General features: G+C 30.8%; 2 protein-coding genes and 1 long non-coding RNA gene across 4 annotated transcripts; 2 read left to right on the top strand and 1 right to left on the bottom strand.

Moving 5' to 3' along the window:
• Positions 1-4,582: 4,582 nt before the first annotated feature.
• On the bottom strand, positions 4,583-10,059 carry LOC107914713 (uncharacterized WD repeat-containing protein C2A9.03). Of its 2 annotated transcripts, none has more exons than XM_016843727.2 (10): positions 9,777-10,059; positions 9,004-9,137; positions 8,719-8,886; positions 8,544-8,630; positions 6,743-6,877; positions 6,496-6,606; positions 5,956-6,047; positions 5,765-5,870; positions 5,364-5,450; positions 4,583-5,240 (listed from the first exon to the last, which is right to left on the bottom strand). In XM_016843727.2, the coding sequence occupies exons 2-10, from the start codon at positions 9,118-9,120 to the stop codon at positions 4,827-4,829; spliced, it is 1,317 nt and encodes a 438-aa protein (XP_016699216.2). In that variant the 5' UTR covers positions 9,121-9,137; positions 9,777-10,059; the 3' UTR covers positions 4,583-4,826. The 2 variants fall into 2 exon arrangements, with proteins under 2 accessions (XP_016699216.2, XP_016699215.2); XM_016843726.2 differs by having other exon boundaries at positions 9,748-10,040.
• On the top strand, positions 9,760-18,193 carry LOC107915413 (uncharacterized). The gene is made up of 4 exons (XM_041101950.1): positions 9,760-9,802; positions 14,499-14,802; positions 14,925-14,991; positions 17,980-18,193. The coding sequence occupies exons 1-4, from the start codon at positions 9,760-9,762 to the stop codon at positions 18,061-18,063; spliced, it is 498 nt and encodes a 165-aa protein (XP_040957884.1). The 3' UTR covers positions 18,064-18,193.
• A 7,065-nt stretch (positions 18,194-25,258) lies between these two features.
• On the top strand, positions 25,259-26,187 carry LOC121222188 (uncharacterized). The gene is made up of 2 exons (XR_005919271.1): positions 25,259-25,434; positions 25,588-26,187. It is a non-coding gene; the product is annotated as an uncharacterized lncRNA (long non-coding RNA).
• The last annotated feature ends 1,342 nt before the right edge of the window (positions 26,188-27,529 follow it).

Consider the following 27,529-nt stretch of genomic DNA (forward strand, 5'->3'; position numbering starts at 1 on the left):
CTCACAATTCCTTTAATCCAAACACATTATATAGTCAAGCCCTTTTATAACAACGTTTATAGAAATCTCAAACTGGTTTCGAAATATTTACACTTTAGTCTTAATATTCGAAACTAACAAATTTTGATTTTGCAAAGTGGTCCTTTTTCATAACCTCTCTTCTAATCTAATCATTTAACACCACAATTTCAAGTACTCAAATATGGCAATCTCATGAATCTTTAATAGATTTAGAAACGGACATAATTGTTAGCTAGATTGTAGTACTACGATCTCAAAAACACAAAATCCATGCAAAATAGGCTCAAATTAGCTTACCATGCAAGAGCACGGAACTTGGCCGACCTTCCCTATCTCAACAAGAAAGAAAGAAAGTGATGGGGAACATGAAAAAAAAAAAGAATTCCCCTCACCATCCACTATGTTACTATATATATATAATCTAATTATTATATAAAATTAACATTATTTTAAATAATGTCAACACCTAACCGACCACTATCTATAAATAAAATGGCTAAATTTTCATTTTAGGTACTAATTGATTAATGTATTATCATTAGTAAATAAAAATCCATAATAATAAACTTTTACCGCCTTTACAATTTAATCCTTATACTATAATTAATTTTCTAATCAATCTAATTACTGAACCAAAATTTCATATAACACTATATTGAACCAATGATTATTAAATATTAATATTTTTGAATTCGATCATTAGATAACGGGGTTCTAAAACCACTATTTTTGGTACCACTGAAAATGGGTTGTTATAGTTTGCTTGCAAATTTAAAGCTTCGAATGAACAAAAACTGAGAGTCTTCGGGGTCTTGAGCAATTGTAGCTCCGCCAATCATATCATTTTGGCCATCATGAACAATGCATAGTGAAAGGGTCTAATGGGAGAGTGGTCCTTAAGTAGTAACAGATGCATAGGTTCTTGGTTGAAGAATTTGCAAAATGTCAAGGGGGTAACCATTTAGAACAAATTGATAAAGATAATGGATCCTTCTAATTGTGTCTGTTGGTGTAGGATTAGTATTTCGAAATATGAGTTCATTCCTTGACTTCCAAATGATCCAAAGAGTAGAAGTTGCAATAGTGTAGAATTTCCTTAAGTCATGAGAGATGGTGTTTTTTGAATTAAGCCAATGAAGAAACTAGTTGGATAAGGAAGAAATACGAAGGGAATCAGAATAGAGATTGAGAGGAGAATCAAGCCAAACTGCTCTAGCAAAATTACAATCAAGGAAGAGGTGCTCTGTAGTTTCCTTATTGGTCTTGTAGAAAGGACAATGATTATCATTAAGAGAGCGTCTCAAGAGAAGTTCCTTGGTTGGAAGGCAATTTTTGCGAATTTTCCAAAGGAAAATGATTATTTTATAAGGAAGTTTGAGTCACGAAAGTTTGGTCCATGCTTTATACGAAGCTAGTGGTGGAGGGGTATTACTGATATAAAAGGTTGTACGCATTCACAGAGAAACAAACATTGAAGTCAAATTTCTAGACAATTTTGTTTTCACCACCTTGAATCGAGAGAGTCCTACTAAGAAGATCAGAGGCTCGACCATGATTGAGCAAATTTAAAGATTTATTTTTATCCCAATTGTTGATGTGAGAGAAGCAGCAAGATAAACTTCAATGCTAGAAGCAGGTGGTTTGATAGTGTCCACGATGGGAGAATTTGTGTTGGGAGAATTTGTGTTTGTACTTATCCAACAGTTTTTACCATCCCAAAGTTGGACATCTTTTCCTTGTATGCAGATTCTTTACCTCTAAAAATACCTTTCCAAACTAATGAGTCAACAATTTAGGCTTAGCATATTCAAAGGGGTGATGATTATAGTATTTGGCTCTTAAGACTCTTGTAAGAAGACAAATTTGATTTGTCATGATACGCTACACAATTTTTGAGAGAATGGCTTCATTGAAAAGGTAAGTCTTATGAATTCTCAACCTTCCTTATGATAGAGGAGTGCAGATTTTATCCCAGTGACGGGTGAAATTTTCTATCGTTAGATTTGTGGCCTCACCAAAAAACACAAATGATCTTGTCAATTTCATCATAGATGTAATTGGGGGGCTTGAAGACAGAAAGGGGTAAAGGGGAAGTGACCTTAAAGTAGATTTGATGAAAGTGAACCTTGCACCTGATGACAGACACTTTGACTTCCATGAAGTGAATTTATTGTTCACCTTGCCAATTAAGCTTTGGAAATTTTCTTTTTTCTTATGTAGTTTCCCCGGTTCCAAACCTAAGTATTTCCTTAATTGGTCAATTCCTTTTGCGTTAAGAATGCTACTATAGTACCGTCTTTTAGCTTGTTGTCTAGTTGACAAACTGAAAAAGAGTTCAAACTTCTTAAAATTGATTTGGAGTCCCAATAGTAGCAGAATTTTTCCAGTAGAGTTTGACAAAACTATATAACCTTGAAATAATTATTCATTTTTAAATATTTTTAATTATCTAATAATACAAAAATAATTGAATAGAAATTTCCACTAATTCATTGCAATTGAACAGTTCCTATTTCTACCCACAATCGATTCAATCAGTGGTTATTTCGGCAACCTAAATCTTGCAACCTTTCATCCCATTCCGATGATCATCTTATAGTCCCGATTGCTTTCCTATTGCCGATTTGACACTCCACGGGCTTTGTAACTTCTTTTTTATCTCAACTTTACTCCATAAGTCCACCATTTCCTCCCCTCTGCATTCGCCTTCTGTCCTCTGTCACCAACTTTTCCACTCTCACCGGGGCCTCTTCTATCCAATACCTGACTGTTTCAAACCTCTTGCCTTCCTGAGCCAATCCATGCGCCGCGGCATTTGCTTTTCTGGGTACAAATCTAAAATTTATCTCTTCAAATTTTTGGGCGTTTGTTTAAATTGTTTTAATCACTGTGCTCAATACTGATTTGTCTTCATCTTTTGATATTACTTTTTTTATTATTGTCAATGCATCTCCTTCCACCGTGATTCGACGAAAACCAATCTCTTCTGCAAACTACACTGCTTGCTAACATGCATGCGCTTCCGCCATTGCTGGGGCCAAGACATTTTTAATCGGGTAAGTGCATGCTCTCATTATTAATCCTACATGATCTCAAATTTTATTTTAAACAAGTTTCACTATAAACTACTTTTATTTTGTAAAATTTCAAAGATAAAAGTAAATAAATATAGCAATTTACACAAATTTCAAAATCTAATTTTATTCGTGATTATAAAAATCATTGTTTTTGTATAAGAGTTTTAGAATCTTATACAAATATTTTTTACATAATAAAATTTTATAAAATATAAATTGATAATATTAAAAAAGAGTTCTCAGAAAAGAAATCAAATTTATATCAATAAATTTAAAATATACATTCAAATACGAAAATGTCTTTTTAATGTTGTTGTTCTATTGGGCTTTAGACTTTTTGCAGGCCGTGGTGAGTGTCTTTCTTTTATTAATGAAATAAACTGCTTTTTGTCGAGGAAAACAAAACCTTGATAATAAAAAAAATTGTAAAAAAAACTCAATTTTTAACAAAGCCCTATCTCTCGAATTTTAAAAATAAAAATAATTAGTTAAACATCATAAACATATGGAAGATTAGAAAAGAAAAAAAACACAGATCAAATAAAAACTAATTAATGTACAAAAATATAAAAAAAATAATGAAATAAATTATAGAATAACCTAAAGCTCTAATTCATCAAAGTGAACTTATTATAGAAGTTAAATTTTTAAAATTTACTTACAAAAGGTAAATGAATAATTCAATAAATTTATAATCATAAATGTATATTCATGATAATTTATAATTTTATATTTAAATTCAATTAGTCTCAGAATTAAATAAAATTGGTTTAATATATGTTTGGTACCTGATTTTGGTACTTTTTTTAATGTGGTACCTCTGTTATTTTTTGGTCCAATCTAGTGTCTATATTTGAATATATATATATTATTATTCAAAGGTAATGGTGCTAATTTCAATAATTAATTTTTAAATTTGATTTGATGAAAGTTAATTACTAATATTATTCTATTTGAAATTTTTCATTATTTTTCTAATAGAATAAATTTAATGTTATTGTAAATTTGTTTAATTTTACACTTAACTTATCAAATACAATTTGTTTAAAATATGATTTAATTCAAATTCTAGGGTTTTCATAAAAGTTAATTACTAATATCTCTTATTATGAATTTTCATTAAATCAACTCAAACTCAAATTAAACTAAAATGTTAATATTGTTTCCTTTGGACCACATTGAACCAAAAAATAACACAAATATCATAGCAGAAGAAAGTGTCAAACTATGGTACCAAACTATACATTAAGCTAATAAAATTAGTAACAAAAAAAAATTACTTTCATAGTTTTAAATTTGAAATAGTTGGAAAAATAATTTAAAAATGGCCATGAAATTTAGAAAATATTATAATTATATTAGCATGAGATCAGAATTTGTCAATCAGACATAAATCTGCAAAGCAAACTGAAAAATGGAAAGGGCAAGGAGTGGAAGAGAAAGAGAAAGGGCATGAAAAGCCGGCAAACAGCCGCTTTTGAATATCCAAGCAAGTTAATTTTACTCTATTATTAACTTACATTTAAGAACAGAAAATCGATCATACAAATAGCATATGATTTAGAGGATGATATTGTACTGTACATGCACCTTTCTAGAAAAGTTCTAACACAACATACACTTATTATACTGTCATATAATATTTAATCTTCATTCATATCACCCTACACAAACAAAACAGAGCACAAAAGAGAGCGCCATAACTACAACAGCACGCAGTTGACATTATCACAAGTACGAATCCAAGTATGCATATGTGTGTCTTTTGTTGTATTGCAGCAAACTTGCATACGTTCTGTCCCATATTCCTATATACAAAGATTCATCGTCTGGACTCAGAGATACTCCCGAAATCTCCCCAAAGAAGTCAATCTCTTGTCTTTTCTCGTAATCAGCACGCGTACTATACACGTGAACGAAATCTGCAGGTTCAGCAGCCACCATGAATTGACCATCGGATGAAAAGCGGATTGATCGTATGGCACCCAAGTTTCCTTTGAGAGTCGCAACTGGCCTTGAAAGGTTTCGAACGTCCCACACACGGCATGTCTTATCCTGATTTCCAGTGGCAAATATGCGCCCGTCTGGGTGCCATGCAGATGCAAAGGAGTAATCTAGATGACCTACCACCGTTGCTACAGTCTGAAACCAAAGACAACGTGATTCAGTAACCGCAATAATTCTTCTTTTTCTGCTTCTTCTTTTTCTGCTTAATGTTGCACCAAGGCACTTGTGCAGATCTAATCGAATGAGATTTTTATTTACCTTTCCGTTTTGCAAATCCACAAGCAACCCATCCAAGCTATCTCCAACAACAGTAATAAGCCTTCGGTCAGGGCTGACTGATGTATGCTGCATCAGAACAAACAAGTTCCATCATGTAATTGAATATTAAGGTAATCAATAAAATGTCAAATGATTAAGATTCGCTTTCTCCATTTAAGAAGCAACTATCTCTTTTTCTTTTGAAGCACAAACCCGATAAGTCAAATTCACCATACTTCTCCACTACGTGAAGAAATTTATTACAGTGAATGACCATACAACTATCCTTGCACCATTGCATCTCTTTAGAACTTACAGATATAAAATAGACCATTCAGCGAGACAAGAAAGAACAGCTGAATTAAGAAAGTAGTCAAATAGTAGAGATTTGATGGGCTTACATTTACTGGCCAAGGGAAACGGAGATGGTTTAGAAGCTGAAATCTCTCCGTATCATATTCTCTCATGCTACAGTCATTATTGGCAGCCATAAAATTGATTCCACCCCTGCAAAACAATTTTGAAATTCAATCTATATTTTATTCAATATATATTTTCCCAGTCAAACAGACAATCAGCAATATCATGCTACCTCAAGCTGTCGTATATCTCAATAGCATTTGTAATTGCATTATCGTCATAGGTTGTTCGCGTACAAAATGCTACCCCTTTTCTGTCCAAGTGCTGCAGACACAGGAAAAGTGAAATTGTAGAAATAGAACCTACAAATTGTATGTGCTCAAACTGTCAAAGGCAGTTGATATTACATTTAAACCAAGACTCCAAGGAATTATCTCAGCTGAGCAATGAAATGAACTAAGAGCCTCTCTTACACACACACACACTGCCTCTTCTCCCCATCACAACCATGAAAACGTAAAAACGAGATAGCATGTTCCATCCTAAGTTACTTGGATAGGGATTTGATTGTTGGATACAAGCATGTTCAATTCTTTTAAAATTTTTCCATGTATTTGGGGGTCCTTGGGAGCGTCATATCTCCATACCCATATCTGAATATGCATCGGACATAGGTGTTTCAAAGAAAAGAAGATTTGGCACAACATACTTTCCACCTCATAAGCAGCAGATTAGCAAATACAGGGCAAAGGTTATGCAAATATTAACTTACCTTAAAAGTAAGCTCTCCTTGGAAACCTCCTGCAACCATAAAATTGTCTTTGACCGCCAGTGTACTTATTTGGGTTTGTGTAAAACCTTCTAATAAACTTCCCGGATGTTTCTAGTTACATGACAATATAAGTTAGGAGATAACAGTAGACCATAATTACTAAAATAAATAGCTATCTTCAAAATCACTCATGCTAATAAGAAAATGAGATGAGAAGCGTTATGGCCAACAAGTACAACTTTGATACCTCAGTAGGTGCCACGTGCCCAGAGAAATTAAGGATCTCAGAGAGATGACATGACAATGATGACCAATGCATGACTGAATAATTGGACATAAGGTAAACATCGTGCTTTGAAGTAGCCCAAACCAAGTTTCGAAGCTGCAAATTCATTCCAAAACAGGTTATTGAAGCTCAGATAACAAGTGTCCATATACACTTATAATAACCAAATAAAAAGCAATAGATACTTCTCCAACCTAGATACAACAAATATATAAATCACAGCACTACAGATTTATTACTCAAACTTCAATATACAAAAAAAGTGTCTTGCTCAAATGCCATGTGTAATACTAAACCTTCAGAAACAGAATATAGTGCAACAGATATGCATCCAAACTAGAGATACTGGAACTTTAGATGTAAATGTATAGAAATAATGAATTCCTGCCTTTCCACTATTGGACATTTTCAGTCTATAATACAAGAATGCCACAAAAGATATGCAGTAATCAATGTGATATATTATGGTTTAAAGGATAGTTTTCAGTGATATTTGAGGGATTAAGTGTATCAAACAAAATGATATATCAAATGAGATTGATTCTTAGTGTCACCTAAAAGTTCAACAGCAAGCAAATAGAAGCAGAATGAGCTTTGGGATTATTTTACAGAAGATATAGCAGGTATACAGTCATCATTGTACATAATATTGAATTATGGTTTGGAAGTGTTAATGAGCAATGAACAAACCATGTGAACAGCGAGAAATTTAATTTCTGGACAAAATTTTGGTTTTTAATCGATGAAGATATCAGTGGGGAAGAGAGGTTACCTCTAGTCAAATAAGAACCCATAGAATAGAACTCAAAAAGCATTACTCATACCAACTGCCAACACTCAGGTCCAATACAAGCACCAAAGCAAGATCCAAATACTATTTGACAACCCTAAACTGCCTCTTAAGGTAGGAGCACTAAATAAGCTCCACAACTTACTAGGATAGAGAAACTATGTTAGGTCGATCTTAGCAACTTAAAAATTTCCCCTCAATAAGAAAGCAAACCTTAAAAACTTATCAATAATCAAAATTCAGAAGTTCGAACAGTATTTAAAAACTGATGCATCCGTACATGCACCTATATGTGTCCACGCAATAAAACACATATATCCATATATACACATATATACATATATATACATATATATACCTAAGCCTTTAATCTCAAATTAGTAATTGCCGGCTTCAAGAATCATTTTACCAAACAATGAATGGACAAAGAAATATATGTATTGTTGTCCAGTTATCAATAGTTTTTATAAGGTCCTCTTTGTATAGTGAATTCAACAATTGCAGTATGTATTAAACTTCTAAGCCAAATCTTGGACTAACTTGGACTTCTTACTGCAGAGCATTTACCTGTACAATGACAAAAATAATGTGGATGTACTGGAGAGAAAAAATGAGACCTAGAAAATAAAACTTAAAACGAACACCCTGACATGTGAGCATGCACACACACAGAGTTACAGGTTCAAAGGTGTAAATATCACAATCCATACATGAGGAATGACAACACTGAGTAACACACTCAATACCAAAGAACAAAATCGGGCACATTTATAATTGCCTGAGCACACAACTGAACCAAGACAAATAATGAGAAGATTAGTCTTCGAATGATTAAACACATTAAAGATACATCACCTTCTAAAAGGAAAAAGAAATCCAATAACAACATATTTTGACACCAAAATCAACATCTTCAGATGGAAAATATAAATGAAAATAACAAAATAATAACACACTTTCTAACCAACAAACCTGAAAATGGAGGATTGTCGGCTTAACTAATCTAGTGTTGTGGAAGAACTCATAGTAGTTCCCACCTTTTTCCATCTGTTTGCATTCCTATAAAAAAATTACCAATTACATACAGTTCAAATGATAGTCTCTTTAGGACAAACTATCTTGTTTAGAGAAGGTAGAAGAAACAAACCTTGACAACAGCATCACCAGAGGCCGGGATATTCTCATAATTCTTATACTGTTCAAGCCTTGTCAATCTATAATCTTCCCTGGTTATGTTCAATCTTTCCCATGGAATCCCCTGAATGTCCTTCCCCTTCCGTGCTTGACCAGAAGATGTATCAGTCACCTTGGTCAGCTGCTCAAATGGTCAAATTATAGCTTGAAAGTGATTAATTTCATCATTAATTCTAAAATAAACTAAAATTAACAAAAATATATAAATAAATACATATAACCAAAATGAAAAACAAACCATGTCATATTCATGGGCATCCATGTCTCCACCAGCTCTACCATAGTCGTCTTCATCCATATCATCGATGATGTCTTCAGCCATGTAATAGAAATCCTCCAGTTGCAAACGGGACATGCTATATTTGCATTCAACTGTGAAATTATCAAATTATTACTGTTATTTTCTTATGTTTTCCTTTCTCACAAACAAAAATAAATAAAAATCATTGGAAAACCTAAAGACAATATACTAATTGGAGAAAAGGGTATTCCTAAAATCATTGAAATAAACTTACTTACAAGCAGACTAGCAAACATTACTTTTCTTTTATCATAGAAGCAAATATTCACAGGATTCACTAAACCTACTTCCAAACAAACCGCCTTAAAAAACCTAAATTATAATAGAAGACCCCAGAGAAACCCTAAAAAGAAATGGAATTTACAACAAATATTCCCAGAAATCATAAAAGAAACTTACTTCCAAACAAACAAATGAACCACCATAACCCAAAAAAACCCTAAAATATGATTAAATCATATCTAAAATACGATATGAACAGAAAAAAACCCAAAACCATCAAAACCCACCAACAAAAGAGGAACATTTCATATAAAAGTTTCGATTTTTCCAGAAAAAAAAACAGAATAAAAACATGTACGAAGACAAGCCAGAAGAAAATGATCGAACATAAGGATAAAAGGAAATTGATTGCAATAAAATAAAATAAACAAAAAAAAAGGAGAGATGAGATGTTCTTACAAAAAAGAAGAGATGGATGATGTTCTTACATCAAAATTTGGTCTGGGATGGGAAGGTTTTGGCCTTTGGGTGATTTGTTGTTTTATTATGTTATTTTAGTATTTATTTTATGTATTTTTAAGTAGAAAAAGGAGTAGAGAACATAGAGATAATAATGAAGATAGTTTTGGGGTTCGTTATTGTCGGCCAAAAATACGTCTTTTAATTCATGCCTATCGCACGCACCATGTTTTTTCGGCAGTTCTGCTGTGAGCTCTGAAAAAAAAAAACAACCTTGAGATCAACTTTTCGCCATTCATCAAGTTACAAGTTAAAAATAAATATATTATCATTTTTTTTATATATTCTCGTTGATATTACCTAGACCTACTCATGGCCAGGTCACCCGATTCAGTCTGAAAATCGTACAAAAAGTAAGAGAATTTGAATAAAAATAGAAGTTTGAAAAATGGGTTTAGGCAAAAAATTAAAGCCAATTTAGAAAACGGAAGCTTCAAGTAAAATTTTTTTGGCTCAGGCTCGACTTGAATATCTGTTGTTTACTCTTTTTTTGTTATTTTCTTGTTTTTCACTATTTTGCTGTCATTTCACTATTATCTTCTACTATTTTATTATTTTGTTGTTATCGTGTAACTATTGTTTTATTGTTAATTTTGTTACTATTTTAGAGATATTTGTTTGATAAGTTACACATATCTTAGTATTATTTAAGTATACATATTTTTTTAAAATTTATTTTCAATTTTTTGGAAAATATTTATTTTATTATTTTTGATGTATTATATTTTTAAAAAACTATATAAAAATATAAAAAATTAATATGAGACGAGCCGGACCCGGATTTTAACATTTTTATCCGGGTTGAACTTAGACAAAATATTAAGTCCATTTTTCGGGTCGGGCAAAGCCTAAATTTTGATTGAGCCCGACTCGACCCATGAACACTTCTAATACTACCTTATGCTTTTTGGCATTTCTCAACAAACTTTTGATAATTTCTTATATATTATAAGACTTCCTCATAAAATTTGATATTATTTCATAACTTTTTAAATTAAAAATTGATACTCTCTTGTATATTAATCCCATGTTTATTGGTACTCTCTTAGATATTTTTGTAATCCCTCTTTTTTCTTTTTTCTGTTTACCTTCATATTTGTTGGTATGGTTTCAAAATTAAAATTTTGTAAAAGATACAATTAAATTAAAATTTAAATAAATTAACAAAATTTTAATATGAACCGAAAATTGGTATATCTCATTTTTTAGTATATCCTCATATTTTTTGTATCCCCTCATGTCTACTAGTTACCCATTATTTTTTTAGTATTTCTTCATGTTTTAAGGTAATCCTTCACAATTTTGGTATTTGCTCATATTTTTTTGGCAACCCTAGTGTTTTTTGGTATACTCTCAAATTTTTTATATCTTCTCATAGGTGCCTCGTTATGTTTTCAAGTAGCCTCTCATATGTTTTGGTATATCCTAATGTTTTTTGGAATGCGCTTATAGTTTTTGGTTTGTCCTCATATATTTTAGGGTATTTTACCTAAATAATATAAAAAACAATTAATTGCAAAAAATATATGAAAAATAGATAAATTTTGAAAATAGGCATTTGCTACAGTATTCTGACAGTGTCGCCTGACATATTGGTAGCGCTAGACTAAAATGTGATAACTTAGAATATTCAGGGACCTAATATGCAAATTTACCATTTTAATTGACAACTAAAAAAACTTTAAGGTGCCGCCTAAAAGTGTAGCGGCACCAAGCTTTCAAAAGGGTAAATTCCCTCATAAATCCCCCTTATTTATTATTTGTTGTTCCCTTTTAACATAAAAAAATAGAGAGGCCTCCTACTAATTAGTCCAAAAAATAGTTCTACCAAAAAGTATTTTTATAAAAAAAAGTCAATTTCAACCAAAAATAAATTTTATTTATTTTTCAAAAATAATTATAATTTTATTATCATTTTGATTTACGGACACGATATAAAATTATAATTATAAAAGCTTTAGAAAAATCTTATTATTTATAAATTATAATTATTAGTTAAATTTATAGTTTCCAAATATAATGTGGGTGAAAGAAAACCATTATGAATATCGTTAATTGTTATGCCAGACATTATTTGAACAAAAAAATATTTTTCAAAAAATAAATAAAATTTATTTCTGGTTGGAATCAACTTTGTTACAAAAATACTTTTTGGTGGAAAAAACTTTTTAGACTAATTGATAAGAGGCCTCTTTATGTTTTATGTTAAAAGGGGAATAAAAGAAAATAATAAACATGTAACACCCCTAACCCCTCTCCGTCCTCGGATTAGGGTCACGGGCATTACAACCAATCAGAACATTTAATTACATCATAAGCATTTTTGTAAGTTAACAATGAACATTATATTATACATGGGTAGATCATGCCAATTTAATACTTTCATATTAATGTCTTATATAATTGAATAGTGTATCATAGTATGCAATGCTATTTCATTCAAAATTACAATAAAAATACTCATATAGTCCTAAATACGAGTTTACAGGACCTTAAAAATAGTCTAAGAACAAATAGGGGCTAATTTAAAACAATTTTGAAGGTTTAGGGCAAATCTCAAAAATACTTAGTAATAAGGGACACATGACCGTGTGGCCATGCCGTGTGAAACATCTTAGACCGTGTGACTTCCGAAGTTGGGACATACGGTCATGTCCCAGCCCGTGTATCTACTCGTGTAACTCATTGACTTGGATCACACGGCCATGTAGCTCTTGACATAGGTGTGTGGCTATCCTACATGCTCATGTGCTATGTATAATGTATAATACTATTATAAAGTGTGGTGCAAAATTAAGTGACCAATTATGTTATAAGCATCATCTGTATTAAAGTGCCATGGCAATAATTTGTAGATAACATAAGTAGTATTTATAATTCGATAAGAGACCAAATTATAAATACCCAAAACTAATTTAATAATCAACTATTTTAAAAAGAGATTGTGACCCCCAAGAAATAGATATATCTCGTATTTCTTTTCTACCCTCATCAGATAAATACACTAAGAGAAAATAACTATTTTCTTAGAAGATCAAAACCTTCTAGGCAATCTCCAACAATAGATTTAGGTACGCTTCCATATATGTTTTGTTCTTAATGATCTAACTACAGCAAAATAGGTTTTTAGTGACGTTTATAGCGGCGTTTGAACAAAAAAACCGCAAAAGATCAAGTATTAGTGGCGTTAACCAAAAAACACCGCAATAAACGATAATTAGCGACGCTTTAAAAAAAACACCGCAATAGATAGAGAATTAGTGTCGTTTCCTGTAAGACACCACCAAAAATTGAGCAAAATGACTTCATTTTTTGTTGAGGTTTATTGGCTTTAGTGGCACTTTTTAGAAAATGCCGCAATAGATCGAGCATTAGCGGCGCTAGTTTAGAAACTCCGCAATAGACCGAGCTTTAGTGGCGAAGTTTGAGAAACGCTGCTATAGATCAAGAAATAGCGGCGCTTTATGTAAAACGCCGCAAAATAATTTGAGCAAAACGACTTCGTTTTTTTTTAGCTTTTATTGGCTTTAGTGGCGCTTTTTTTTAAAAAGCCACAATAGGTCGAGCTTTAGCGGCACTTTATTAGAAATGCCGCTATAGATCAGGAATTAGCGGCGCTTTTTTTAAAACGCCACAAAAAAGTTGTGCAATACGACTTCATTTTTTGTTGACCTTTAGTAGAATTAGCGATGCTTTTTTAGAAACGCCGCAAAATTTTTGATAAAACGACGTCATTTTTTCATGAGCTTTACTGGAAAAATGCCGCAAAAAATAAATTTATTTTAGGGTTTAAGGATTAGTATTTAAGGTTTATTGTATATGGTTTAGAGTTCATGATATAATATTTATTATTTTGGGATTAGAGTTTTGAGTTTAGGGTTTAGAGTGTAGATTTGGGGTTTAGGGTTTAAACTTTAGAGGTTATGATTTAGTGTTAAGAGGTTAGTGTTTACGTCTTATGAGATATAGAAGTTTAGGGTTTTAGGGTTTGATATTTATGGTTTAGGGTTTAGCATTTATGATTTAAGGTTTATAGTGCATGGTTTAGGGTTTAAGATTTAAGGTTTTAGGGTTTTAGGGTTTAATTACTTTTGTGATACCAAATTCAAAAAAATTACAAGTAGTTTTTGTCTTTTACTTCTTATTATGTTATTAGGGTTCTAAGTGACATGAATGCTTAGTTTATTGACTCGTGGCATATATATTATGATGACATTTGATAATTGTGTTATTTACTTTCTTTTATTCACTTAAAAATAGAGTATAATTTTACAATTATAATACATTATTTGAATAATATCAATAATTTATAAATTTGAATATTTATAATATTTAAATTATACACTCTCTAATATTTATAAAATTTATAAAATTTTAACAATTAAAAATAATGTCATATTAATGTATCAAATTTTTAAATAATATTATTTAAATAATATTAGTAATGTCATATTAATATATCAATTAAAAATAATGTCATATTAATGTATCAAATTTATAAATCTATTAAAAATTTGAAAATTTATAAATAATATTATTTCAGACATATATATATAAAGTGAATTAGAAACGCCGCAAAATGTAAGTATTAGCGGCATTTTGTCTAAAAACACTGCAAAAATGTATTAAAATTTGAACAAAACGGCACCATTTCGATTCAAGAATTTAATTAGCAGAAGTTGTAAAATTAGTGGCGTTTTTTGTAAGCGCTGCAAATGTTGCAATACTATACCGCGTCGTTTTCTTCCACAAATCAGTTTTCTACTTCATCCTCGCTCCTAGCCCCAAATTCCCCATCCAAATCCCTAATCAGTCAATATTCACAGAGACTTGTTTCGGTTCTTCGATTTTTGTTTCTTCAATTCTTCAATTGGTTTTTTTACTTAAAAAGAAAATATTTGTTTCAGTTTCTTGTAAACTTTCATACGAAGACAGAGAAGACGAAGAAGGTGGTCGAACATTCCAATTCTGTTTTTTGGTCAAGCAGTATTTAAGGTTCATTTTCTTTTCTTTTTTTTTTGCGTGTTTAAACTTTGGGTTTTTCTTGTTTTTGTTAATTTTTTTGTTTATAATTTGTTTTTGACCCTGAAATGAAGTCAAATTGTCTTTGGTTTTAGGGTTTTCGATCCTTTTACTAGTGGAAACCGTTCTGAAATGCTTTTATTTCTCTTCATCGTCGGCAAGGTACTCTTTTCTTTTATCTTACTTCAAGTTTTGGCGTTGGATTAGGGTTTTAGTCTGAATCCTTTTTTGATTCACACTGTACTATTAGTTTAAAAAAATGGCTTGTTACGTTGGCTTCTTAGGAATTACTGTTGTAATTTAGCAAATTGGTTGTCTTGTTGTCTGCTGGTGTACTGAGATGAATTTGATGCTGAAATTTGGAGTGAATTTTGGGTCTGTAAGGGTGCTTGTTGTAATTAAAATTTAGTAGTTTTGTTTTGACAACATTGCTTTATTCTATGCTTGATATATATTTGGCTGTTTAGATTGTGTAAGATTGATGTAAGATTGTGTGCTTGGTATATATTTAACAACACTGCTTTATTCTGTGCTTGGTATATATTTGACAACACTGCTTTATTCTGTGCTTGGTATATAATTGAAATTCAGTAGTTGATTGATGTAAGATTGTGTGTTGCTCCCAGGAAAGAAATTATTTTGTGCTTGGTATATATTTGGCTGTTTAGATAGTACTTGAAATTTTTATTGATCAATTTATTACTCAATACTGAAACTTGGCTTAACAAATTGAATTCAATCTTGTGTAAGTATAATGTGGGTAAACTTTGAAGCATGCTACTGAAACAGATGACTACTGACCTTAGGTTTTCGGAAACATCATGTATACCTTGGTATCTGACTTTCATGTATTATAGGACTGTTTTGTTTAAATAAGTAATAATTTTATACATTTTGCTTGGCTTTTCATAAATTTTTTGTTTATCTAACAAACAAATTTCTACTTAAACTAGCTGAAGCACGTAAAAAATCCTATTTGCACACTCTTGTAAATGTTAGACCTTTATATGATCAATTTCAAAAGTTTGGCCCTCACATAAACAATCCCTAAAAAGTGTGATTTAATTTCAGCATTTAACCCTCAATTTACTTGGAAACTATTTATGAACTTTATATGTATAATTTAATACTACATTTTAATCTTTTAACCACAAGGATTGCATTGAATCTAAAGTCGAATTAGATCAGATACTATTTAAGAGGCAAGCTGTTAATGCATTGTTTTTTTCATTTAAAATGATAAACTCAAATCTAAAACCTTGGGAGATATCAAATTTTTTACCTATTCACTCCATGGGCTGCATGTAATGGCCTGAATTTTCAGTGGTGTCGGAATGGTGATTCGAGATCACTAAATCTAACAAATGACTAGAAAATATTATTAATTTAGTAAGAATAAGTAAATGTGAAGTTAGGAAAATTTTTTGAAATAGTGAATAGTGTACTAGGAATAAATATTAAAATAATTAAAATAAAAAACGAGGTATCGAGACCTCAAAGATTTAAAACCGAGCCATAAGTATTTTTAGAAATATTTTTAAGTGTCATTGAGTTGGTATTAAAGTTTCGTTAGAAAATTTTAACGTTCGGATAGTTAATTAACTAAAAAGGACTAAATTGAAAATAGTGTAAAATTTGTTAAATTGTGATTAAATAGCTTAAGTGATTAAAAAGGAGGGATTTAAAAGGAAATTAGGCCCAAATTATATGGGCTGGACGGTTGGGCAAGAAAAATCTGGAAAAGTGATGTAATAAGGGTAAAATTGGAAATTTTGTAAAAGTTAACAAATAAAAAAAATCTCAATTAAAAGAGTTTCTAGGTAATTCTTCATAATTATCAGCCAAAAAACGCCATTGAAGAGTCCCTCCAAGCTGGTTTTTCATATATTTGAATCATGTAAGTTTAATTCTTGATTATTTCTTCTAATTTTTGTGGTTTTGATACTTTTACAATTAGGTCCAACTAATTGTTTCATTAGTTATTGATTTTATGGCTGATTTTGAAAGTTATCATTGATGAGTACTGAATTTTTATGATGAATAAACATGGAATTAAAGCTTTAATTTTGTTATATGATGATTCTATTAAGTAATTTTGATAGAAATTGATTTTAGGGACCTAATTGTGAAAAAGTTGGGAATTAGGGTTTGGTGTTGCGTTTTTGAATATGAAAGGCTATGTAGTAGTCTAAAATAGTTGAAAAAGGTGTTAATTGAGAAAAATTAGATCAATTGAGGGGTTAATTGAGTAGGGACCAAATTGTAAAAATTGTAAAGTTTGGAGTAAAAGTGTAATTTCGAAAATTTAAGGGCATAAATTGTGAAATGAATTAGAATAGAATTATATGCTGATGAATGAAAAATTTTTTATTTTAGATCAAGAACCCGAAGCAAGCCGAGGAAAAGAAAAGTAGTTGATTAGTCCCTGAACTTTTACAAATTCTGCAAATCGACCTAGGTAAGTTCATATGGCTGAAATTTAATGATTAAATGTTAATTTCATGAATTATATAATGTATGATGAAATGTATTTAGTGTTGAAATGAGAGTAAAATAAAAATGCGAAAATCGAATAAATGATCAAATTAAGCGGAACGCCGGATTTGAGTACTTCTGATCAAGAGATAAAGTGATAAGTGGTAGCTTTAACTACACTTATCTGATCAAGTGAAAAAGTGATAAGTGCTACACTTATCTGATCAAGAGACAAAGTGATAAGTGGTAGTTTTAGCTACACTTATCTGATCAAGTGAAAAAGTGATAAGTGCTATACTTATCTGATCAAGTGACAAAGTGATAAGTGGTAGCTTAGCTACACTTATCTGATCAGGGACAAATGATAATTGATCATACGTAAGACCATAGTTATACTATGGCAAAGTGAAAGTGAAGTACTCAATTTTCCGTAACTGTTCCTTAATTTTGATCAAGGATGGTAAGTGACAAATGGGCCGAAACGAATTATGGTAAAAGAATAAGTAGTAGTGAGTTTATACCAAGGAACTCACCAAAGATTGTGGTTGACAGGTAAACTTAGTAATGGTGTATATTGTATAAGTGTACAAATGTTTGGTAAGATTTATGTTTTATACCTATGAACTTACTAAGCTTTTCTATAAGCTTACATGTGTGTGTTTATTGTTTTTGTAGATTAACGTATTTATACATTCGGAGGATCGGATCTACATCGAGAACCCACTATCCAGATATACTCCGGTAGATTTTGTTAAATAACTTTTTGGATTTATATGGCATGTATAGGGAATTGAAGTAAAAAGTAATAGAATGAATGACTAAGTATGCAAAGAAAATTGAATGTGATGGTTGTGTTAGATATTGAAAAATACATGTTTTTGGTTTGAAATGGTTGATTGGTTGAACTTAATTAGTATTCAAGTGAAGTAGTTGAAATACTGAAGTTGGTTGTGATTTGAAATTTGCAGGGAATGTTAGGTAATTATAAAGGGTTATATTGAATTTTTTTTAAATTTCCAATAGAACAGTTTTTGAACAGCAACATTGATGTAACTTTGAAAAATCACCAAAAATAGTAGAAATAGAATTAGAAGTTTAGTGAGATATGAAATTAAAGCTGAAAGAGTCTACTTTCACATGAAAGTAATAGAGTAAACAAAAGAGTTATATATTTTTAGATATTTGAAATTTAGTGAGACAGGGTCAGAATGATTTTGAAGTCCCCTGTTCTGACTTTAGAAATTCATTAAAAATTGTACAAAAGTAATTATGAGTTATAATTTATATGTTTAAATTCCTTAATGAGTCTATTTTAATTAAAAATAAGTGGAAGCACCATATGAAGTCTTTACAATGATATAATTGAATTTTAGTGACAAGAGATCACGATAGTTGATTAGTGAAAGAAGGGAGACTTCAACTAATAAACTGTACTAATTAGATACACCAAAAATTCTTAAAAATTTATGGTAAATAGATATACGAGTCTAGTTTCAGGGAAAATTTACGGATCTAAATTTCAAGTTTCGTAGCTTGAGTTATAATTATTTTAGTGACTTCTGCGCAGGTGGACAGCTTTATTGTGAATGGTGAAATTAATTTTTAAAGTAAATTTTTATGCCCCGAACTTTTAAGTTAAGTCAAGTAACGCCTCATGCTCGACTCCGACAACGGTCTCGGGTAAGGGGTGTTACACTGCAAAATATTCATTCATACTAGGAAAGATGTAAACAGAAAAATGGGATCTAAAGCGTATGAATAATTTGAGAATTATTTGAACAAGTGGAATACCGGGAAATAGATTCTGGTTTTAACTATTCATATGCAATTTTAAAATTAATTATATATATTATTTTTTAAATATTAAAACCTATATTTTTAATATATAACCTATATTAGAATGGGTATATAACCTATATTTCAAATTCATGTTTAGTAACTTTTTAAATTTTAAACATAATTATTTATTTTATATTTTAAATATTAAAACTTATATTTTTAATATGTAACCTATATTAGTATGGATATATAACCTATATTTCAAATTCATTACTAATAACTTTTTAAATTTTAAAAATATTTAAAAATATTATATTTTAAATATTAAAACCTATATTGTTCATATATAACCTATTAATATGGGTATATAACCTATATTTCAAATTCATTACTAATAACTTTTAAATTTTAAACATAATTATTTATTTTATATTTTTAAATATTAAAACCTATATTTTTAATATATCACCTATATTAGTATGGATATGTAACCTATATTTCAAATTCATTACTAATAACTTTTTTAAATTTTATACATAATTATAAATATTATATTTTAAATATTAAAACCTATATTTTTAATATATAACCTATATTAGTATGGATATGTAACCTATATTTCAAATTTATTACTAATAACTTTTTAAATTTTAAACATAATTATTTATTTTATATTTTTAAATATTAAAACCTATATTTTTAATATATCACCTATATTAGTATGGATATGTAACCTATATTTCAAATTCATTACTAATAACTTTTTTAAATTTTATACATAATTATAAATATTATATTTTAAATATTAAAACCTATATTTTTAATATATAACCTATATTAGTATGGATATGTAACCTATATTTCAAATTTATTACTAATAACTTTTTAAATTTTAAACATAATTATTTATTTTATATTTTTAAATATTATACATAATTATTTATTTTTAAATATTATACATAAAATTTTAAATTTTATACATAATTATAAATGTTATATTTTTAAATAACTTATTACTCAATTTACATTATTTTAAAAATCTAAATACAAATCTTGAAATACTAATTTCCACATAACATACATAACTCACATAACATATATAACTTAATAACTTATATATATCATAACTCAACTTACATAACTCACATAACTTACATAACTTACATAACTTACATAATACATAAATATTTATCATATCACAACTTACATAACTCACATAACTTACATAATACATAAATATATATCATTTCATAACTTACATAACTCACGTAACTTACATAACTTACAAAATACATAAATATATATATCATATCATAACTTACATAACTCACATAACTTAATAACTTATATATATCATATCATAACTTACATAACTCACATAACTTACATAACTTACATAAATATATATCATATCATAACTTACATAGCTTATTTATACTTATAAATAAACAACTTACCCGTGTAATTTATTGTCAACTTTAGACTTCAAGAATTAAGAAATGGACCGGTCTTGGATGAATTTGTCAAGGGTAAGCAACGACTATCGAAATGGAGTACAAACTTTTCTAAATTTTGCATTTCAAAATGCAAGCCAAGAGGATATGATTCTTTGCCCGTGTAAGAAGTGTGGCAACATCAATTGGCATTTTCCTGAAGTTGTCTACGAGCATCTAATTGTTGATGAGTTTATTCGGGGGTATAAAAAATGGATTTTCCATGGAGAACGCACACCTAGTACTTCCTCTTCAACAATTAATCGAACTTATCCTCTTAGTGCTTACCATTGGTCTATTAGAGAAGATGACATGGAAGGTATGTTGCGGGATGCATCAGATGATTGTAATCTTGGTGGAAATGCTTTTATCGAAACGAGAAGAAGTATACCTGATGAAGAGCCGAATGGAGAAGCGACGAAGTTCTACACGCTACTTAATGAAATGAATGAAGAACTTTATGAGGGATCAAAATTTTCAAAAATGTCCTTCTGCATTCGTCTTTTTTAGTTAAAGTGTTTGGGAGGGTGGACCGGAAACTCTTTGACAATGCTGTTAGAGTTTTTGAGTGATATGTTTCCGTTTGCAAAAATCCATCATTCATGCAAATATATGAAGAAACTGATAAAAGATTTAGGCCTTGAGTACAACAAAATTCATAGTTGCCCAAATTCATGTATTTTGTATTAGGGCAACCGGAAAAACCAACAATGCTGTCATGTATGCGGTCAATCCCGTTGGATGAATAGAAATACAGAAGATGAAAATGATGCACAGTTAAGGAAGAAGCCAATTATATTTTTTGCTAATACCAAGGGTTCAAAGGCTTTTCATGTCGTCGAAGACAGCCGAGTCTATGACGTGGCACCATGATGGACGAACCGATGATGGATTGTTAAGGCATCCTGCGGATTCTTTAGCTTGGAAATCATTTGACAGTAAATTTCCAAGCTTTGCAAGTGATCCTCGGAGTGTGAGGCTTAGGCTAGCATCTGATGGATTTAATCCTTATAAAATCATGAGCACTTCGTATAGTACTTGGCTTGTAGTGCTTGTTTTTTACAATTTTCCTCCATGGATTTGCATGAAGCAATCTTCCTTTATCTTATCTATGATTATCCCCGGAGAGAAATGTCCCAGAAATGATATTGACATTTATTTGCAGCCACTTATTGAAGAGTTAAACAATTATGGGCTAGTGTTGAGACATATGATGTATTGAGAAACGAGAACTTTAATTTACGTGTAGATTTGATGTGGACTATTAATGACTTTCCAGCTTATGCCAATTTATCTGGTTGGAGTACCAAGTAATGTTATGCTTGTCCTTGTTGTGCTGCGCAAACATGATCGAAATGGTTATATAATGGGAAGAAGCTCTATTACATGAGGCATCGTCGGTGGTTACCATGAAATCATAGATTTAGATTTTAGAGTACTCTATTTGACGGTACTAAAGAGTTTAGAGAAGCTCATTCGCAGACCGGCGAATCTGAAATCTTGTTCATGTTGAAATATATGAATTTTAATTATGGGAAAATGAATCAACCGCCCAAAACGCAAACAAAGAGAAGATCGAAGGATGAATCTAAAGATGAATTTGATGAAGAGGATGATCCTAATGAGGCGGACTTGTGGAAAAAAAGAAGTATTTTTTTAGTTGCCTTATTGGGAGCGTCACATTTTACGATACAATCTAGATGTAATGCATATTGAGAAAAATGTTTGCAAGAATATCATTGGGACAATTTTGAATGTCAATGGAAAATCGAAAGACAATCTTCAGAGTCAACTTGATTTAGTTCACATGGGAATTCGACGGGATCTTCAACCCCATGCACTTTTGAATTGGAAATATCGATTGCCGCCTTTTATTTTTTCAATGTCAAAGAGAGAGAAAGAAGTGTTCTGCATGGTGTTGAATGATATAAAGGTCCCAGATGCGTATGCATCAAATATATCTCGATTTGTGAGTCTTAAAGATCGAAGACTATATTCCTTAAAATCACATGACTATCACATCTTGATGCAAGATTTACTGCCAATTGCTTTACGGTGTTGTATGTCAAAAAAGGTAACGCCTTGTATAATTGAACTATCCAATAGAATGAAAGCCATTTGTGGCAAATTTTTGGATGTTCAAGAACTTAAGAAAGCACAAGATCGAGCCGCTTTGACTTTATGCAATTTGGAGAAGATCTTTCCACTTTCCTTCTTCACTATTATGATACACTTGCTAATCCATCTCCCTTATGAAGCAATACTTGATGGACCTATTTTCTATCGATAGATGCATCCTATGGAAATGTGTTAATTTATTTGTAAATTATTCATTCATTCACCTCTATGCCTTTAGTTGCAACTTTTGATAATGTTGTATATCGTGTTTAGGTTCCTATCCAAATTGAAGTCTTATTACCATAATAAGAATTATCTAGAATGATCAATTGCTGAAGGCTACTTGGCAGAGGAGTGTATGACTTTCTGTTCTAGATATTTGGAAGATGTTGAAACAAGAATGAACAGACCAAGTAGAAATGCTGGGCTCACTAATCATAACTTGGCCGAAACTTATTTATTTCAAAGTTATGGAGAACCAATCGGCAAAGTTGAAATTTCAGAATTAGATCGTGCGTACAAGCACATCGATATGTTCTTTTTCACCACGATTCAATGGAACCATTACGCAAGTAAGTTCTAGAATTTGATAAATATTCATCAATTGTAATTTTTTTATCTTCTAACAAAGTAAACCTCTTTTTAACATAGTGAGTACAAACAAATCTTGAGATCTCGTTCACGCTCCTGTAGATTACAACATCGAGAGATTAATAAGTTATTCTCAAAATCTTTTCAGGAATGGTTAAGCCAAACGGTATGCAATTGAAGCTTTCATTGACAAATAATAATGTTTTCTCATAACATTTATAATTACTCAATTTACTTTCGATTCAATAGGTTTGGAGTGGGAAGGACGTTAATGACGAAGTGAAATGGCTTTCCCAAGGTCTGAATATAGTAGTAAAAAGATATAGTGCCTTCATCATCAATGGATTCAGATTTCATACAAAATATCGGGAGAGATTGAGGAGAACTCAAAATTGTGGAATAGTTGTTAATTCTTCAATTACAAGTTATGCTAGTTCTAGGGACAGTAATCTTGTTGAAGGAAATGTGGAGTATTGCGGACTTCTTACTGACATTATTGAGTTGGATTACTATGGGAAATAGAAAGTTGTCTTATCTCGATGTGATTGGGGTGATGTTAATACTGCTCACAGAATTAAACAAGATAAATTTGGTTTTACAATGGTGAACTTCTCTCGATTGATTCACACTGGACAACAATTGACAGATGAGCCGTATGTATTTTCTTCTCAAATGAAACAAGTTTTTTACTCAAAAGATCCAACTGATGAGGGTTGGTACGTTGTACTCAGTAACATCCCTAGAGACTTGTTTGACATGGGCAATAGAAGTAGAGATGACATCGACGACAGATCAGAAACTTTGCCTTTTCCAGAACAAAACTTAAATGAAAATATCCCTAGTACTAGTACACAATTTCAATGGGTTCGCCAAGATGTTGATGAAGATATTTACGAATTATGATGTATTAAGATTTTACGATTTTTTAATTATATGTAATATCATAATTTAAATCTTAGTCTTATTAAATATTTCAACTATTTTATATATGTTGTTATTGTTGTAATTAGTTACTAAAATTTCAACTATTTTATGTGTACTGCAGATAAAATGCCTAGAAGAAGATTGCGAGATCTAAGTATTGTTCAAAATACTCCAAACTCGGAAGAAATAAATAGTGAACAACAGACTGCTATTAGATCTTCGAATGTTCCGAATACACCTGACGAACCTGCAGAAATTCAAAGTAATGTTAAATTTAATTTACATGCGTGTTGACTTTTATTATTGATTTCTTTTTCATATTCTTATATTATAATATACCATTTTTCAGCTGAAAGTGGTGGGACGTGTAGAGGTCGAGGACGTACGCTACGTAAATATTTATACGAGTTAGATCCTGTCGAGCATGCCAAAGTATGTAGAAACAATTTTGGTCAGCCTGTTGGATTAGAAGCTCGACTTTTAGCAGGATATTTGGGCATTATAGTACGAAATGCCTATATGTTGCCTATCAACTACGAGTCATGGCATCAAATGCATAATAGTAAGAAAAATCAAGCTCTCGATAATATTAAGGTAACAAAACCTTAATGTAATTTATAATACTTTGGTTTAAGTTTCATTTATATTTACTTTCTAAACTTGTGTTTTTTGTAGGCGAGGTTTGCTTTAGAGGTCTCGGATAATTATGTCAAGAAGGCATTGGGAAAAAGGTGGAGAGACCATAAAAGTACTTTAAAGAAAGAATATTTTAAGACACAAACAACCCTCGAAGAGAAATTGCAAAATGTTCCGCCGGTAATGCTGAGGTACCAATGGGAAGATATGGTTAGATTTTGAAATTCAAAGAAATGAGAGGTATTACGTACTTCCAAACTCTTATAATTATTTTGGTTTATAGTATTTACTATATACGTAATAATAATTTCATAATGTAGGATCGTGAACGAGTTGGAACAAGCAGCAGGCAAAAACAGAAATTCACTCACACAGCTGGGTTGAAAAGTTTTGCTTGTGTAGCTAAGGCCGAGGTATTTTGAATTTATTAATAGTGTCAAATATTTATTACTTTCCATTAAATAATATTTTTACTACTATATTGTAAGAACTGTCGTCTGGTTAAAAAGTTTGACACCTTCAGCTTTTTGACATTACACATAGGAAGAAAGATGGATCTCCTATGACTTCTGAAGCTGTAGAAATTATGGTATGTTTACTTAATAAGATTTGAATTATTTTAAATATTTATAGTGTTTAAGTATAATGGTTTAATTCGTCATTTGTAATGCAAATAATGTTAAGTTATGTCGCATGTTTTTTATTATATATTTCGTTTCAAACTCTTTGATTAATTTATTAGGAGAAACTAAAGGATAAAAAGACGGAGTATGAAGCGATTGCTTTGAGTGATAGTTCTTTTAATGTTGACGACATTGATAATTCGATTATTACTAAAGTTTTGGTTCCTGAAAGGTATGGTTGAGTTCGATTTCAAGGATCTTTTGTTAACCCAACCCAATATTTTGGATCCAGCTCGCAGCAATACATGCCTTCAAGGAGTCAGGCTCAAGTTGAAGTTCAGAGGTTAAGAGACCAGATGGCTCAGATGCAATCGAGCACAGTTGAGCAAATTACTCAACTTAAAGTGGAGGCAGCATCGAGAGATGCTGAGGTTCAAATAAAATATGAAGAACTCCAGCTACACCTTAAAGCAGAGGCAGCAGCGAGGGAAGTAGAGGTAGCAGCAAGGGAAGCAGAGCAGAGCAGAGAAAAAAGTACGACGCACTCCAACTACAGCTTCAGAATATGATGAAGATGTTTTAGCAGTCGCAAAATCCGCCATCTTAAACTATTGTATGAATATTTTTAACATTTTAACTTTTAACATTATTGTAAGAATAATTTGAATTATACTTCATTTATCAATTTATATCATATATCTTTCGTTGAATTTGAAGTATCATTTAGATTTGCTATTTTTGGTTGGTTTCCATGCTACAGGAAGGGTTGCATATGGATGAAAATTAGATGTTAGAAATCTGCCAAAGTTAGTGGCATTTTCTGTAAAATACCGCTAAAGAACGGTAATTTTAGCGGCATTTGTGATAAAAAGCGCCGCTAAAGGTCATGTTCTTTAGCGGCATTTTCTATAAAAGCGCTGCTATAGGTCATGTTCTTTAGTGACATTTGCTATAAAAGCGCCTTTAGCGGCGTTTGCTATAAAAGCGCCGCTAAATGTCATGTTCTTTAGTGGCGTTTGTTATAAAAGCGCTGCTAAAGAACATGGCCCTTAGCGACGCTTCTTTTTAAACGCCGCAAAAATTCATGATCTTTATCAGCGTTTGATATAAAAGCGCCGCTAAAGGTCATGTTGTTTAGCGGCGTTTATGTGAAAAAAATGCCACCAAAATTAACAACATGGTCTATAGCGGCATTTTTTGAGGCGCTTGTGAAAGCACCTCAAATACTTTAAACGGCGCTAAAAAGTGCCGCTATAGGCCTAAAAAAACACCGCTAAAAGCTTGTTTTGCTGTAGTGTATATATGATAGTTCCTGGTTTATATTATATTCTTTCAATTCTATCAAGTGAAATCTGAGCCAAGTGATGTCAAATCATTGAGAATTAATTAAATTTCTATTCTTTTTGGAACGATTCATTCATAAAAAAATAATAATGACATTCACTTGATTGATGATTGTCATTATTATTTACATATTGGTTAGTTATTTTTAGTATATATAGCTGAGTTTGATACAAATTGTAAATTGTATTATATTTAACGTTGATGTATGTTGTTTAGGGATAAATATATATACACATTTATATACCGTTATCTTTTAATTTGATTGAAAGATGAAATTAAGAGAAATATTTTGAAACAAATAAATTCAGATTTTAGCTTTGGATTTTAATTAAGAAAGTCTAATATTTTAAATAGATTAGTTGAAACAAAATGCCACCAAAGTGACATATTTTGCGTAGATTAATTTGTTTAAAATATCAAGATGATTATATGTATTTGTGATTCATCCGTTTATTAATTGACCCTAAGATAAGTTAATATTTGACAGATTTTACTGATATCTGTGGTGATAAATGTGTGGCAATTATAAGGTACTCTATGTGAGCAATATGTTAGTCCAAAGATTGATTTATTGTTTAACATAATTTATCGTCAATGTTTGATTGCTACAACAAGAGTACCACTAACTATTAAAGTTACTATCCAAAGACTTGATATTAATGTTGTGTTTGGTATCTTGAGATGGAATTAGCCATTATTTTGAATTTATTATTTACT

Source organism: Gossypium hirsutum, chromosome D10 (assembly GCF_007990345.1).
Source record: "Gossypium hirsutum isolate 1008001.06 chromosome D10, Gossypium_hirsutum_v2.1, whole genome shotgun sequence".
NCBI classification, from domain to species: Eukaryota; Viridiplantae; Streptophyta; class Magnoliopsida; order Malvales; family Malvaceae; genus Gossypium; species Gossypium hirsutum.

Excerpts from the sequence above, each read along its gene's own strand:
- LOC107914713 (XM_016843727.2), bottom strand. The coding sequence starts at position 9,120 with ATGTCCCGTTTGCAACTGGAGGATTTCTATTACATGGCTGAAGACATC. Across the intron at positions 5,871-5,955 it reads GAGATATACGACAGCTTGAG|GGGTGGAATCAATTTTATGG; the intron begins GTAGCATGATAT and ends ATTGTTTTGCAG. Across the intron at positions 5,241-5,363 it reads TGGATTTGCAAAACGGAAAG|ACTGTAGCAACGGTGGTAGG; the intron begins GTAAATAAAAAT and ends CTTTGGTTTCAG.
- LOC107915413 (XM_041101950.1), top strand. The coding sequence starts at position 9,760 with ATGGATGATGTTCTTACATCAAAATTTGGTCTGGGATGGGAAG. Across the intron at positions 9,803-14,498 it reads ATTTGGTCTGGGATGGGAAG|TGGCGTTTTTTGTAAGCGCT; the intron begins GTTTTGGCCTTT and ends TTGTAAAATTAG. Across the intron at positions 14,992-17,979 it reads TTCTCTTCATCGTCGGCAAG|ATTAACGTATTTATACATTC; the intron begins GTACTCTTTTCT and ends TTGTTTTTGTAG.